Below are 14,304 nucleotides of genomic sequence, written 5' to 3' on the forward strand. Positions count from 1 at the left end.
CCTGTCCTTAGCTCCGTCCCGTTTCTTTTTATCCTGAAAAACTCCCCAGTATTTGTTGATGTCAATCATACTCATACCATGATGCAGCCACCATCATGCTTGAAAATAAGGAGGTAGTTGCTCAATGATGTTTTGAGTTGGATTTGCCCAAACATAAGGCTTTGCATTTATGCAAAAAGTGTCATTCTTTGCTGTGTTTTAGTGACTTGTTGCATGTTTTGGAATATATATTTTTCTGTGTATTTGTATTCTTCTTTTCACTCTGTCATTTAGGTCCCTACAATGTTGTTTAATCCATCCTCAGTTTTCTCCCATCACAGTCATTAAACTGTAGCTGTTATAAAATCACAAATGGCCTCATGGTAACATCCCTTAGCAGTTTCAATCCTGTCCTGCAGCTCAGTTCAGAAGGACGACTGTATCTTTTGAGGTGTCTGGGTGGTTTAATACATCATCCACAGCATAATTATTTACTTGACTATGCTTAAGAGATAATCAATGCCTGATGTGTTATTGTTACCCATCTACCAATCACTGACCATCTTTTAAGAGGCTTTCGAAAAGCTCCGTTGTCTTTGTAGTTGAATCTGTGCTTGAAATTCAATACTTGACTGAGGGACCTTACAGAGGTTGTATGTATGGGGGACAGAGGAAGGTTTAGTCATTCAAAAATCATGTCAACCCCTATTACTTCACACAGTATCCATGTCATTTATTCTGTGATTTGTCAAGCCACATTTTACTCTCGAACTAATTTAGGCTTGCCTTAACAAAGGGTCTGAATACTTATGCAGTGACTGTATTTTAGTTATGAATGTTTTATTTATCTTAAAAAAAGATATATGATCACTTTGACATTACAGAGTATTTTGTGTACATTGTTGACAATTTCTTTCACAATTAAATACATTTTAATCCCACTTTGTAGCACAGTAAAATGTGAAGAAATCCAAGGGGTCTGAATAATTCTGCAAGGCACTGTAACACTGTCACACTCTAGGGTCCAGTCTCATCACATTCCAGAAATGGGGAATTGAAATGAAATAATAAAAAAATCCATTATCCTGAGAGGTGAGCTGAGTCGCTGCCCGGTCTGCTCTCTCCCTGTATCCCCATGGGCTTGTTTGAGAAGGCTGGACCATTCCTCTCTCTCTCTCTCTCTCTCTCGCTCTCTTCCTCTCTCTCTATCTGCAGATTGAATGTCCTCCTCCAGCAGTCGATTTCTGCTGAGGAGCCCTGAAATTAAACGGGGTTGGGGGAGATAAAAATCACAAAGTGTAGCGAGTAGTGGCCACCTGTGCAATGGTGCTTTGGGCCTATAGGTGTTCCTCCTATATTCTCAACAACAGAATGCATAGCCTGTATTTAGCCAATTTGCATGTATGAGCCCTATTACTGTATATATTAGCCCTACTACTGTATGCTCACAACGTAGCGTGAAAGCCCATATTGTATGGCTCCTGCAATATGAAGACCAAGCCGCTGATTATTATGGTACACACTGGTGCTGTATTTGCATGTTTATGGCATGTTTATTGAAATTAATGATGCACTATTAATGGTAGCCATGTTAAATGGTAGTGTTTGTAGCTTGTTCAATTTCCAAATGCCTTTTTTTCTCTGTTTCAACCCCACTGAGACCCAGTTTTTTTTAAATGTGAGCTCTGTCTACGAGAGACATCCTCTGAGAATGGATGGGTTAGTTATATAACATGTTTTTCTGTGTGTTCAACTGCGGCATTGTGGTTGCTGTCCTGTCAGATTTCGTTGTTTTGTTGTCTTCAAAGGTTGATTGAGTGATTTTTTTGATTTGACAGTTAAAAAAATTACATATATACACACAGTACATACATTTTAAAAACTAGTCGGGGAAAACACAATAAAGTCAATGACTTTGTGGTTCCTTAAAAAGCCATGGTGCTAGGGGGATTCAACTCCCGAACCTTTTGATGTTGCTTTTTATTGGATTATTTTGACTGAGTCCGGCAGCGTCAGGATGGTTCAGTGTGTTAGCGCCCAGCTCAATGTGTTGCCGTGGCTGCACCTTGCAGACAGACCTGGCCCTGCCTGCCTGATACTCTGGAAGTATTGGTATTGAGAGAGACACAGCCAGAACCTCCAACAGTTCAGCCCTCCGTGACTTGAATCCCAAACAGGGTTCATTACATAAATTCTTATGCTAAATTTCTGTTTCCCTTGATAGCTTTACCATTATGTCCTGGCATGTTTGGTAGAATACTAATAGAGCTACACTCCAGTTGAATTCCTGTTCATTATCTGTAAAATCTCCATTTACTCGTTAATTGCACTGGCTTTACACGCCCTCCCTCAGGATGAGAGAAGTGTTTACTGTGAAAGAGAGACTATGAACACAGTTTTGTCTTGCTGTTTTGTTTTGTTCTGTTTGGCTTGGTTTGTATTCATCTGTGGTTTTGTTAAACTGTCTGTGTGGGATAAACCCCTCTGAGTGGCATGTTGTGGCCAATTTACAAACAGGAACAGGAAGGAAAGAAAAGTCTATCACCATAAGTGCTATTTAAAAGGATGATAGACAAACATCTGGATAAAATAAATAAACAAAAAGGCAGAAAGGCTCACCTGAAAGAAATTCGCTGGTTTTTGTGTGTCCTTATTCAAATGCAGCTTTGATGCTGGCTCTCCTCTTTGAAAATATGCAACTCAAGCATGTATTTGATATGATATGTGTAACTAAAGCAATTAACGCATGAAGGCCTTTTTATTATAGGCTCATTTTGTCCTATAATCACATTGAAATAGATTTCATTTTTTTAAAGTCAGAGTAGGCATGTGAACTGAATGTCATTTTAAGCTAGAGTGGCATTTTAATAACTGCTGAATAGCATTCATTTTCACTATTGACCGATTTGGATACAAAACAGCCTTCTTTGTCATGTCAGGAGAGAGAATATTACATTCTCTACAGTATGTTGTGAGAATATTGTGTTGTTTAATTCAGGTGGTAATACCCACACATAATCAACTGTGATATCATCCATCTCATCTGGTGTGTGCTTGCCAAAGTCATTATACTATCTCTGTTTTGCTTTGCAAAGCTGTCTCTGACGATGGCTATATGACTCATGCCCTGGTGGATAAAATATGATTGATTTATGGATTAATTTACCTGCTGCCTGCTATGGTGCAATTAACATGCGTCTAGTTGAGAGGATATTCTCTCCACTAACACGGTGTGATGTGATGGCCGTGGCCAGCCGCCGGCGTGCTTGCCTGCCTGTCACCAAGGGACAAGTCATTAATCAGGCAGCGTCGGAGGGCAGGCCAAAGTAAGGGGCAGGGCGCTAACCTCAGCCATGTTTTCATTAGTATACGTACACAGCCGTCAGGAGGGGCTGCTGGGGGGGGGTCACTCCTCTCCAAGTGTAACACCTTCTCAGGTCGCCGCGGTGACACCTCTTTTCACTGTCTTCATCCCTTTTATTATATACTGAGGAGGAGGTGTAGAGGATGATACTCCGATGAACCATAGTGGCCAGCTGGCTGAACGCATATTTAACACAACCATACATCAAACATGTTTTTTTATTTATTCCCTTTGATTGCCGCTATACAGCCATATACAGTACAGTATATTCAATATATTATGTTCGGACAAACCATTCCTCGAGGTGTTTATTTCACTTCACACGAGGTTCTTAGAGTGAATTGAATGTTGATTATTAGGTCACATGTTGCAGACCTTGGGATTAGTTGATGTCATCAGCTGGCCATCATTTGATATTGACTGGTAATCGGGTAGACAGGCGAGTCAGCCCATTTTATCGTCACTGTTCCAGGGTGGGGAATGCCGACGCACAATCATCATGGCTATGAAAACAGGCTGTTGCCTTGAGCAGGTTTCACATTTTGACCTTGCCCCGCACGTGAAGCCCAAATGTAAGCCTGATCACAAATGTAAAGGCTGACAGAGACACATCGAGGTAAAGGCCTTGAGTTATGTGCGCACGCCTCCTACAGCTTGTTTGTGCGTCCAACCTGTTTTTTTTTTCTCTCTCTCTCTCACTTATATCTAAGTCATTCTGTTCCTTTCTCGCCCCATGAAATTATTATTTCTGAGCTGACGCTCTCATTTGGACACAGACCACCAAACCAGTGAATTGAGGATTGACGGTCAATCCACTTGTTACTCTCTCTGCTGCTTCCCCCCTACCTACTTCAAATAAGAGTTCTTTCCCTTTACAACACATATAGTCGATTTAACAGACATCTATGACAGATTTCCTACTTATTTCTAACTGTAATTCCCAGACCTTTTGTTACAAGTCGTCCTTGGTGTTCTCCAGCGATTCTTCGGTTGGTTGAGAGATGGGCTGTGGAGAGCCTGTTAGTGTTGATCTCAGTGTTCTACTGCTAGGATTGATCAGACACCGGCTCAGGAGTTGAGATGCGTAATTGGTAGATATGCACCATTGATCTAGTCACTGCTTCTCCAGTTGAGGAGAGGAGAAGAAACTGTCCTCTTGTTGTGTGTGAGTGAATAGAAGGGAAATGTATTTTTTTTTGAGGCGAGAGAAGAGTGACACCATGAGGCTTGATGCGGGGGGGGGGGGTTGGACTTCCTTCCCCGTCCGAGCTGGAGCTGTGGAACGAGATCTGAGAGGAGAGTGTTTTTGGGTTCAGTGTGGGGCAGCAGCTTGTGAGAGCTTCCGACCAGCATCAAAGCGGCACGGTCAACTGTCTTCCACTTTCATCCCCATCCCATCTGCCTCCTCGTAGACCTCCCCGCAGGGTCTGCCGCCCACCTGGCACAGGCCAGCATTGCACTGGCCTGGCACTGGGGTCTGCCTGTAGCCAAGCTGGGCACCGGACGGAAAGGAGGTGCTAGGGGAGACATACTGTTGAAGCAGACTAACTTAGCTACAGTATTTACTAATCTTCACATTGGGTAGAAATTAGACTGCTGATGACGAAGAAGCAGTTGATTTTTATTCTTAGCCTAAGCACTGACGATGATAATGAGCATAATAATCAAATGCCGGTCTAGGAGTCTGGAAGGAGATAATCTGTATATTCTGTATGCTTTTAGCTGTATAATTCAGAGTCCTTAGACCGCTTTGAGTAGCGTGAATAAGAAAATCAATGCATGTAAATGACCAGTGAATAATTGCTGGTGGAATATAGAGGGGCACTTCATTGCTCCAGATGTCTCATTATATTCTGAAAGCTACTGTTCACTCCAACACAATTTGCACATTCTATTGGTAATAGAGACCGTGTAGCAGCTGATTCTAACTCTCCGTGTCCGCCTCTCTCTCTCTGTCTCTCTCTCTCCTTTCCCTTTTCTCTCTTTCGCTGTAGGCACTTCCTGTTTAAAACCCCGTCCGGGACCACTCCCCTGTTCAGCAGCTCGTCTCCAGGGTACCCCCTGACGTCTGGGACCGTCTACTCCCCCCCGCCGCGGCTGCTACCCAGAAACGCCTTCTCCAGGAGCTCCTTCAAGCTGAATAAACCCTCCAAATACTGCAGCTGGAAATGTGCCGCGGTGTCGGCCATCGCTGCTGCCGTCCTGCTGGCCGTGCTGCTCTCCTACTTCATAGGTAGGCTACAGTACCATACAGTACAGTACAATACAATACAGTACTGTAGCCCCCCTTGTTATGCTATCTGCTATCAGATTGGCTTGCCTCATTTCATCTGTTTGGGAATGAACTGGAAAATATTCCAACTGAAAATATTCTTGTCAAGGGTATGGTTGACTGAAATACCATAGGCCTATCGCACTAATGATATTAAAATTCACAGACACTTGACACGGAAAAGCAATTTCTAGAACCTTGCACATATATCATAATTAGCTTGACATTTGACATGCAATGAATCCATGTGTGCCTGTTGGCATATTATGTTGGTTATTATAAGATGGAATATGTATTCATGCTCATGACAAATGCACGACCGTGGATGAAGCACATAGAAAGAAAAGGCTGTACGAACACTCGGCCTTCTCTATCCTTACTCCATGGCCGGTTTGATCCCACAATATTTACTATTGGCATTTTGTTTTGCGAGGTAACGATTTATAGTCAGCATTGAGGTCTCTCCGGCGGTGTTCAGATCTGCCATGGTGATTGCGAGTCATCGCAGCACTGCGGGGTGGCAGTGAGCCGTGCTGTTAGCTCCGCACACCGGGCTGAGAGAGGGAGCCTGCCGCTCCCCAAGCCTTGCTCCTCAGAGGACTGTGGACACAGTCGATACTGAGGCGCAAGAGCGTTAGAGTGAGAGAGGGAGCAGAGCCCACTGCAGGAGGGGTGGAAAATGAGAGTAAACACATCAAAGGGCTTTGATGAGCCGATCAAGAGCCTCACTGTGGTCACATAATAACAGCTAAGGCCAATCACTTGGGGGGTGGGGGGGGGGGGGATTGTGAGTTGCCTGAATGTGTTGTATTAAGGGCTATGTGGGGTAGAAACAGATACATTAGTAGTGGTCAACTTCACCCTGCTTTCAGGCTTCACTGTTTGGAATTGCAATGTTTGTGGATATATTTATTCACTGTGAGATTGCGTTGACACGCTTGTCCTATTCAAATCTGGAGAGACACACACAGAGAGGGAGAAAAAAGAGTGAGTGGGAGAGAGAGAGAGCGCTGGCTCATTGTCTCTGGGCAGCCATGGGTGGAAGCTGGCTGTGTGTGTGCACTGGTGTGTGGTGCGTGGTGAAACTCCCCCATTACCTGTGGGATTATGTTTCGCATGGCGTGGCACTCAGGCACACCGAGGGAGGGAGGCAAGGCCACAGCTCAGCAAGCAGAGCGCTCTGTACCCCAGCGCCAGGATGGGGGTTGAGGCTTTACGGGCTGAGCGGTTCCGATCCAGCCCCCCGGGCCAGGCCAATACTCAGCGGGCCCGGACTTCTGAGCAGAACAGAACCCTGTGCGTGCAAACTGCAGAAATAAATGTGACCGTGGCTTTTTACAAGCAATCAAACCTGGACGGCTGCAGCTGAGCTTTCCACCGCAGACACAGCCGTAGTCCAGACTCTGCCTACGTTCCAGGGAGATCTGCACTAATGCATCTGGAAACGCAGCAGTCAGACAAATATGAGCTATTTCTGTTTCTCTCTTTCGTAAGTGTCTAAAAAAAATGATGCTGTCTGTCCTTTTCTTGACCTCCAGAATTAGTGTTTGAAGAGAACTTCTCTCAGAGACTCAAGACAAAGAATATGCTCTGAAAGAGTTTGAGTCTGCATAGCATGCCTCTTAACCCAATACACTCGTGGGATAGGGCTAAATTGAAATGTGTCTTACAGAAGAAATATGGAAAGCATATGCATAACCATGGTAGCAATCAAAAGGGAACCGTTTGGAGATTATGTGAAAATTATTAGACTAAATGTGAGGACAAAACAGTTAATCTGACACAAGACTTAATCCAAACATTACATTATTGATTTTATGTGTATTTTACATTTACTGTACTTTTCGCCACATTTGTTGATAACTAAATCTGTAAATACTCTGGATAACATGACTAGATTATTCCTGGGAAATGTGGGGTAGGTGCAACATAAGACAAAAATGACAAGGGTTTGAGTGAGAAGTTTAACCGGTATCTCCAAGTGGCCACGCACAGTTCCTACGTAATTTGAATGCACTTTTACGACTCAAAGAGGAGTCTTCAACTATAAGGTGCTATTTTGAGCTCTCCTAGCTGTGCCGTTGAGGAACTAGAGCAAGCAGACTTGTAGTTGTTTTCTTTGGAACACAGCCCTGCATCCGTGTCAATTACTGTTGTTGTTCACACATTCCAAAAGCAGTCCATTATAAATCGCAATCTGTTCAGATCTGGTCGGATGGGTATTATTTGAAAGTGTGTTCTATTGGCAACATGGCTAGCTAGCTAAATTACTAAATAGGGTCTTACAGTGTTAGGCTTTCACAAAGCAGTTCAGAGAATCAGGTCATCATTTTGGTGCATTCAGATGCGTGTTCCTCGCCAAATGTCTTTCTGAGTTTTTCTGATATGGAAATGTGGACTAACAGGTGTTTTGTCCAGCGTCTCGTCTTTCAAAAGACATCGATTTCCCCAATTAGCATTAGGGATCGGGGCGACGACTTGTCACGCCCGGTGTTCAAGTTCCGAACCGCTGTCAGTCAAAACCAATACTGCACAGTGAAGATGAGTCCTTGAGCTCTGACATCACGAGTAGCATGTTATTGTACAGCCACTGCGTGTCCAAGTCTGCTATTTTGAAACAGTGTACGGGTACAAGTGTAAAGAGCTACTGGGCCAATCACGGGGCCGTTGTTACATCATGAAAGGCTGACACCCACCAGTTGTCCTCGTATCTCTCCGCTCGTCCATTCCTCGAAGGACACTCGTTTGCCACAAAGGTCTTTTTTTATATTCCTTGTGGTTTGTTGTGAAACGCACTCGCTCACAGACCTACCGCATCCAAGGGGCTGAGAGGTTTACTGTTGCTAGGACACAGGCGAGGTGAGCAGGCCTGATGCAAGCCGAGCTGGTCTAGCATCATCATGCTAGGTGGGGAATGGAGAGTGGAGAGCCCTGCTCCTGCTGCCTCCTGCGTCTCTCTCTCTCTCTCTCTCTCTCTCTCTCTCTCTCTCTCTCTCTCTCTCTCTCCTTAGAGGACAGCAGGTCTAATTTACACTAATTGGTGAACGATGATGAAAGGGACAGATAAATGACAAGTATGTCTAGGCTTAGCTATCCACCTCCCAAACCCCCTTTTGATATAGGTTCTACTTTTATCCCCTTAGTTACGGTGCATTCGGAAAGTATTCAGACCCCTTAACCTTTTCCACATTTTGTTACGTTACAGCCTTATTCAATTTTTAAATGTTTTATCCCTCATCAATCTACACACTACACAATAATGTGAATTTTGTGCAAATTTATACAAAATTAAAAACTGAAATATCACATTTACATAAATATTCAAACCCTTTACTCAGTTATTTGTTGAAGCACCTTTGGCAGCGATTACAGCCTGGAGTCTTCTTGGGTATGACACTACAAGCTTGGTACACCTGTATTTGGGGAGTTTCTCCCATTCTTCACTGCAGATCCTCACAAGCTCTGTCAGGTTGGATGGGGAGCATTGCTGCACAGCTATTTTCAGGTCTCTCCAGAGTTGTTTGATCGGGTTCAAGTCCAGACTCTGGCTGGGCCACTCAAGGACGTTCAGAGAATTGTCCCGAAGCTACTCCTGCGTTGTCTTGGCTGTGTGCTTAGGGTCGTTGTCCTGTTGGAAGGTGAACCTTCGCGCCAGTCTGAGGTTCTGAGCGCTCTGGAGCAGGTTTTCATCAAGGATCTCTCTGTACTTTGCTTCGTTCATCTTTCCCTCGATCCTGACTAGTCTCAGTCCCTGCCACTGAAAACATCTCCACAGCATGATGCTGCCACCACCATGCTTCACCATAGGGATGGTATTGGCCAGGTGATGAGCGGTGCCTGGTTTCCTCCAGACGTGACGCTTGGCATGGTCTGAGAGTCCTTTAGGTGCCTTTTGGCAAACTCCAAGTGGGCTGTCATGTGCCTTTTACTGAGGAGTGGCTTCCGTCTGGCCACTCTACCATAAAGGCCTAATTTTTGCTCTGACATGCATGGTCAACTGTGAAACCTTATATAGACAGGTGTGTGCCTTTCCATATCATGTCCAATCAAATTAATTTACCACAGGTGGAGTCCAATCAAGTTGTAGAAACATCTCAAGGATGATCAATGGAAGCAGGATGCACCTGAGCTCAATTTCTCAAAGGGTCTGAATACTTATGTAAATAAGGTATTTCTGTTTTTATTTGTAATACATTTGCAAAAATGTCTAAAAACCTGTTTTCACTTTATTATGCGGCATTGTGTGTAGGTTAATGAGGGAAAACATTCATTTAATCCATTTTAGAATTAGGCTGTAGCGTAACAAAATGTGGAAAAAGTGAAGGGGTCCGAATACTTTCCGAGTGCACTGCATGTTACCTGAACTGATGCTGGGGCTGCTGCTCTGGCCATAAGCAGGGGCTTTCATTATGCATGATATGAAACCAAGAAAGAGGGGTCATTTGACACCGAAATCAACCTAATGATTCATAAAACAGGATTAGAATGAGCATATTTAGAATAACACACAGACACACACAGACACACATCCACTGATATTATTCACCTTCTCTCTCCGGTATCAGTGATGGAGCAGGGTTGGCGGTTGTCACTTTTATGTGTGGGTTCCGATTGTTGTCATCTGTCCATCATTAGTGACAGGCCATGTGGTAAAACATGTGAGACAGGTGGTAGACGTCCTCAGCCCTGTGAAGCCAGTGCTCCATCAATACGCCTAGTCTGTCACAGTTTATTTAATTTTTTTTAAATATCTGCCTCATCAGACTGGCTCTGCCCTGGAAAACACGACCCCCAATGTCCCCAAGCCTTTGGAGACTTTGACCTTCATGCCGGCAAAACTTAATGTGCAGAATGAATCCGGTGTACACTGGAGATGGGCTAACCTGAAATTCCTTCCCTTTCTACTTTGGAGATGAAGCTTTGAGTGAAAATTCTCCTGATGCCGCATGTCATGGATGTGTTAGATATTCTATACAATGTACGCGCTTTAAACTGGAGAAAAACAATCCACAACCCTGAGTCCTCGTCTCTTCGTTCTACTCTAAATTCTGCTTCTGGCTTCCAGAAATGACAATCAAAATTCGACTTTATTTCCATTCCACTTCATTTCATATTTTTACCTCTCGCTATAAACAAATGCCAGCCTGCATAGTAATAGTAAATTCAGGTCTATTTCGGATTCAAAGCAGCAGAGAGCAGAGCGCATTGGCAATATTGCTGGAATGGCCAGCCACCATTGGTGAACTTGGCCGGTTACGGTTAGACTCATATAGTATGAGCTGTACAAGAGCTGCAGCTGTAGAGAGGGAGGCTGAGCATGTGGCCTGACTCCAGATATAATAATAATAATAAATAATTGATTGGATTTATATAGCGCTTTTCTACCAACTGAGGTACTCAAGGCGTTTTCTATAGTAGGGGGAAACTCACCTCATCCACCATCAATGTGTACTGTAGCACCCACAGCAACCATTTTTGTGCCATTTCCACCACACATCAGCTATCAGGTGGAGAGGCGAGGAAGTGATATATGCCAATTAGGAATGAGGGGGATAATTAGGTGGCCATGATGGAATGGGGCCAGGTTGCACATTTTGACATGCCACCGGGGTTAACACCCCTACTCTTACGCTAAGTGCCATGGGACTTTTAATAACCATAGAGGGTCAGGATACCTGTTTAACGTTCCCTCCACAAGAAGGCACCCTACGCAGGGCAATGTCCCCTTCACTGCCCAGAGGGAAGAGTGCCCCCTACTGACCCTCCAAAACCACTGTAATCCTGTCCTAGGTTTCTTCCTAGGTACCTTTTCCTAGCCACTATGCTTCTACATCTGCATCGCTTGCTGTTTGGGGTTTTAGGCTGGGTTTCTATATAGCACGTTGTGACATCGGCTGATGTAAAAAAAAAAGGGCTTTATAAACACATTTGATTGATTGACTTCAAGCAGCATCTGATCCCCCCCCATCCATGGACCGACAGAACCGACCCTGCTTAGCTTCAGGGGTAAGCCAGCAGTGGGATGCAGGTTGGTATGCCGATGACATATGTGTGGACGTTCTCCCTGGCTCTCCTTCATGAGACCGATAGGGGTATATAACGCTGTCACACAAATTGTCTCCACAGCACTTGCACATGGGCAGGATGGTGACATGGTCCATCTGGAGTCGGTGAAAGAGTAAAGAGAGAGAAACTCATAACACGAAAGGTTGTAATTATAGAAGAAAGAAAAGGTGTCTGGGGGACCGATGGTTGGGCTCAGGGATTTTGACAAGCGGAGTGGAATAGATTGGATCCATCTCGTCACGCTGCTCTTCACACCCACATCTCGCCCTCGCCGAGTGGGGGGGGTTGCTGGTGGGGTGGTAATCCTTTTTAGATTCCATGGGTCTGCAGAAAGGGTGATGATCAGACAACAAAATGGCTCAGCTGCACAGGCATGCAGCATCATCTCTCAGAGGTGAGTGGATGAGGCTGGGGTCCCTCAGTGGTCAAGGATGGAGCAGCGGATAAGATGCACACTGTGGAGGGATTGGAGAGAATGCTGCAGCGGGGATGGATAGCCCCCAGAAAGGGCTGCTGTTATTGGCTTGGCTTTTCATTGTTAGGAGAGACACTGTCGATTCTCGTAGTCACACATTTGTATTCACAACAGTGTTGCTAGAAGCTGTGAACGACAAATCAAACAGACTTCAAAGATGGAAACACGCCGGGAGATCAGTGGGAATAAAAGCTTTTTATTTCATAGTGCGCTTTTTGTGTGTGTGTTTGTGTGTGGCGGAGTGTTGGTGATTTGAGTTTGTGTTGATAAGTGTGTGAAAGTTGGAGCCTAGCGCCTCTGTTTACACACCTATAATTTGAGTTGTCTCTCGGGATGGGGGATGGGTGGTGGTGGTGCTGCACAGACTGCACACCTGCTTTTAACTTCCTGTAATCCTGTCCTCAGATTGCTATGAACTGCCACTTAGTTGCATCAGTCAGAGGAGGTGTGGCACCCAGGGAGCAAGGCCCACGGCTGTTTTCATTACCGGTTCATCAGAGGCTGGTCCTGCCAGGGGACCAACCGAGCAGGCCCGAGCTACGCTCCTCCATCACATCACGACCCATCCTCATCCCCAGCACGGGCCTGCTTTCCTTTCCTCAGCCGGGCCCGGCAAGCTCCCTCCCTGGCCCCTGGGTCTGCTCCACTTTGTAGTTGAACTTCAAAGCCTTTAGACTTAGCTGTGTTTGCGTTTGCAGGAGAAATCCCCTGGAGGGAGCAGCTCACATGGGGGATATTACAAGAATAAAGGCTTAATATTCGGAAGAAACAAATTCTGCCACACCCAGTCTCAGTCCTCAAACGGAGGTCTCTTCACCTGTTAGATTCGTAGAATTCATCAGACTCCCCAGACCAATGTATTACAACTTTATTCTTTTTTTTGGATCGTCACATTGAGTTTTGATACATAACCACTGAAGTGAGTGGTAGCCAATAATAAATAATTATACTGCATTAGTCCACCGGGGGGGGTATCTCTCTGTGCTGTTTCCTTGATGATTGATGTGACCTGAAGTCGGAGTGTCTTGCTCCTGCAGCAGAGACAGAGACGGGGAACTCACAGTGCTTTCCTGGTAGAGTTGAGGTCATCTCTCAGATTAGTACTTCTCTAGGTAATGTTATATATCACTTTGAGGAGGTGAATTATAGATAAAGATTACATAAATTGTTATGCACCGTCTCATGAATTTCTCATCTAACACATTTTCTGTTAATTATTCATGTTTATTGCAGGGCCGAAAATGAGTTTGTGGAAGATTTTTCCCCCAGATGTGATTAAGCAGTCTTTAAGTGCATTGAAGCGACAGAGAGTATTTAACACTTGCCATGCTGGTTCATTGACAGACTGATGAACCACTGATTACCTAGATTACATTGCTTTACAATGTATATGTGTGTCTTTAGCGAGGCCTGCAGAAGACCGTGTGTTGTACAGAAAGAAGCTAGAGAGGGCGGAGGAACCCGAAGGCGAGGATTTATTAATGCCTCGGTAGATCTTGGGTTCTTGTTCAGAATTAACTGAGGATGGCCAACAGCTTGAGGGGCCCGCCTGTCATTTAGCTTTATTTTTTACTGTCTCTTCGCCTCATTGACAAGCTTTTATTCAATCAGCTAATGATTATCTAGGTAAACCTTGGGAGTTGTACAGGCAGCGGGCAGGTAGCAGTAACCAGCGCAGTTCTGCAGCTCTTGCCTTTGAGCTAATGTATGCAAAGTGCCTGATCCTTTTTCTACACTCATCCCCATGGGCAAATTTATAGTGTGCATAACGATAGCTGCACAGCCAGCCTGATTTTTGTTTCTTGTGTTTAACTGTAGGGTGACTGTGTGCACGCCTTGAGGAGACGGTTTGGAAATAGTCATTGAGAAGTGCTATTTTTAGAACGGCATCATTTGATTGTTGTTAAATGATCTAATATAATTAGCAGTTGATTGTATGTGGCTGTCGGCACCATCCTGGGTTGAGGAAGGTAGCGCCATTGCTGTATAGAGGTGTGTCTCGCTGCAATACAGAGTCGATATGCAGTACGGCTCCCCATGCATAGACCTTATCAAAAATTCCCCTTTGAACTCTGCAGTGGTTTATAGCAAGGGTGCCCTCTACAGGCTGACTAGAAAGGCACAGGTTTCCAGCCAGCATCGACAGAA

General features: G+C 44.7%; 1 protein-coding gene across 4 annotated transcripts in view; it reads left to right on the forward strand.

Annotated features, from left to right (window-relative positions):
- The window catches only part of LOC106567418 (teneurin-2), a 133,292-nt gene that overhangs the window by 82,436 nt on the left and 36,552 nt on the right, over positions 1-14,304 (forward strand). For all 4 annotated transcript variants that reach the window (XM_014136636.2, XM_045693382.1, XM_014136638.2 and 1 more), the window contains one exon: positions 5,338-5,576. In XM_014136636.2, the coding sequence (XP_013992111.1) occupies positions 5,338-5,576 (239 nt within the window). The remainder of the gene's footprint in view (positions 1-5,337; positions 5,577-14,304) is intronic.

This window comes from Salmo salar, chromosome ssa13 (assembly GCF_905237065.1).
Source record: "Salmo salar chromosome ssa13, Ssal_v3.1, whole genome shotgun sequence".
NCBI lineage: Eukaryota > Metazoa > Chordata > Actinopteri > Salmoniformes > Salmonidae > Salmo > Salmo salar.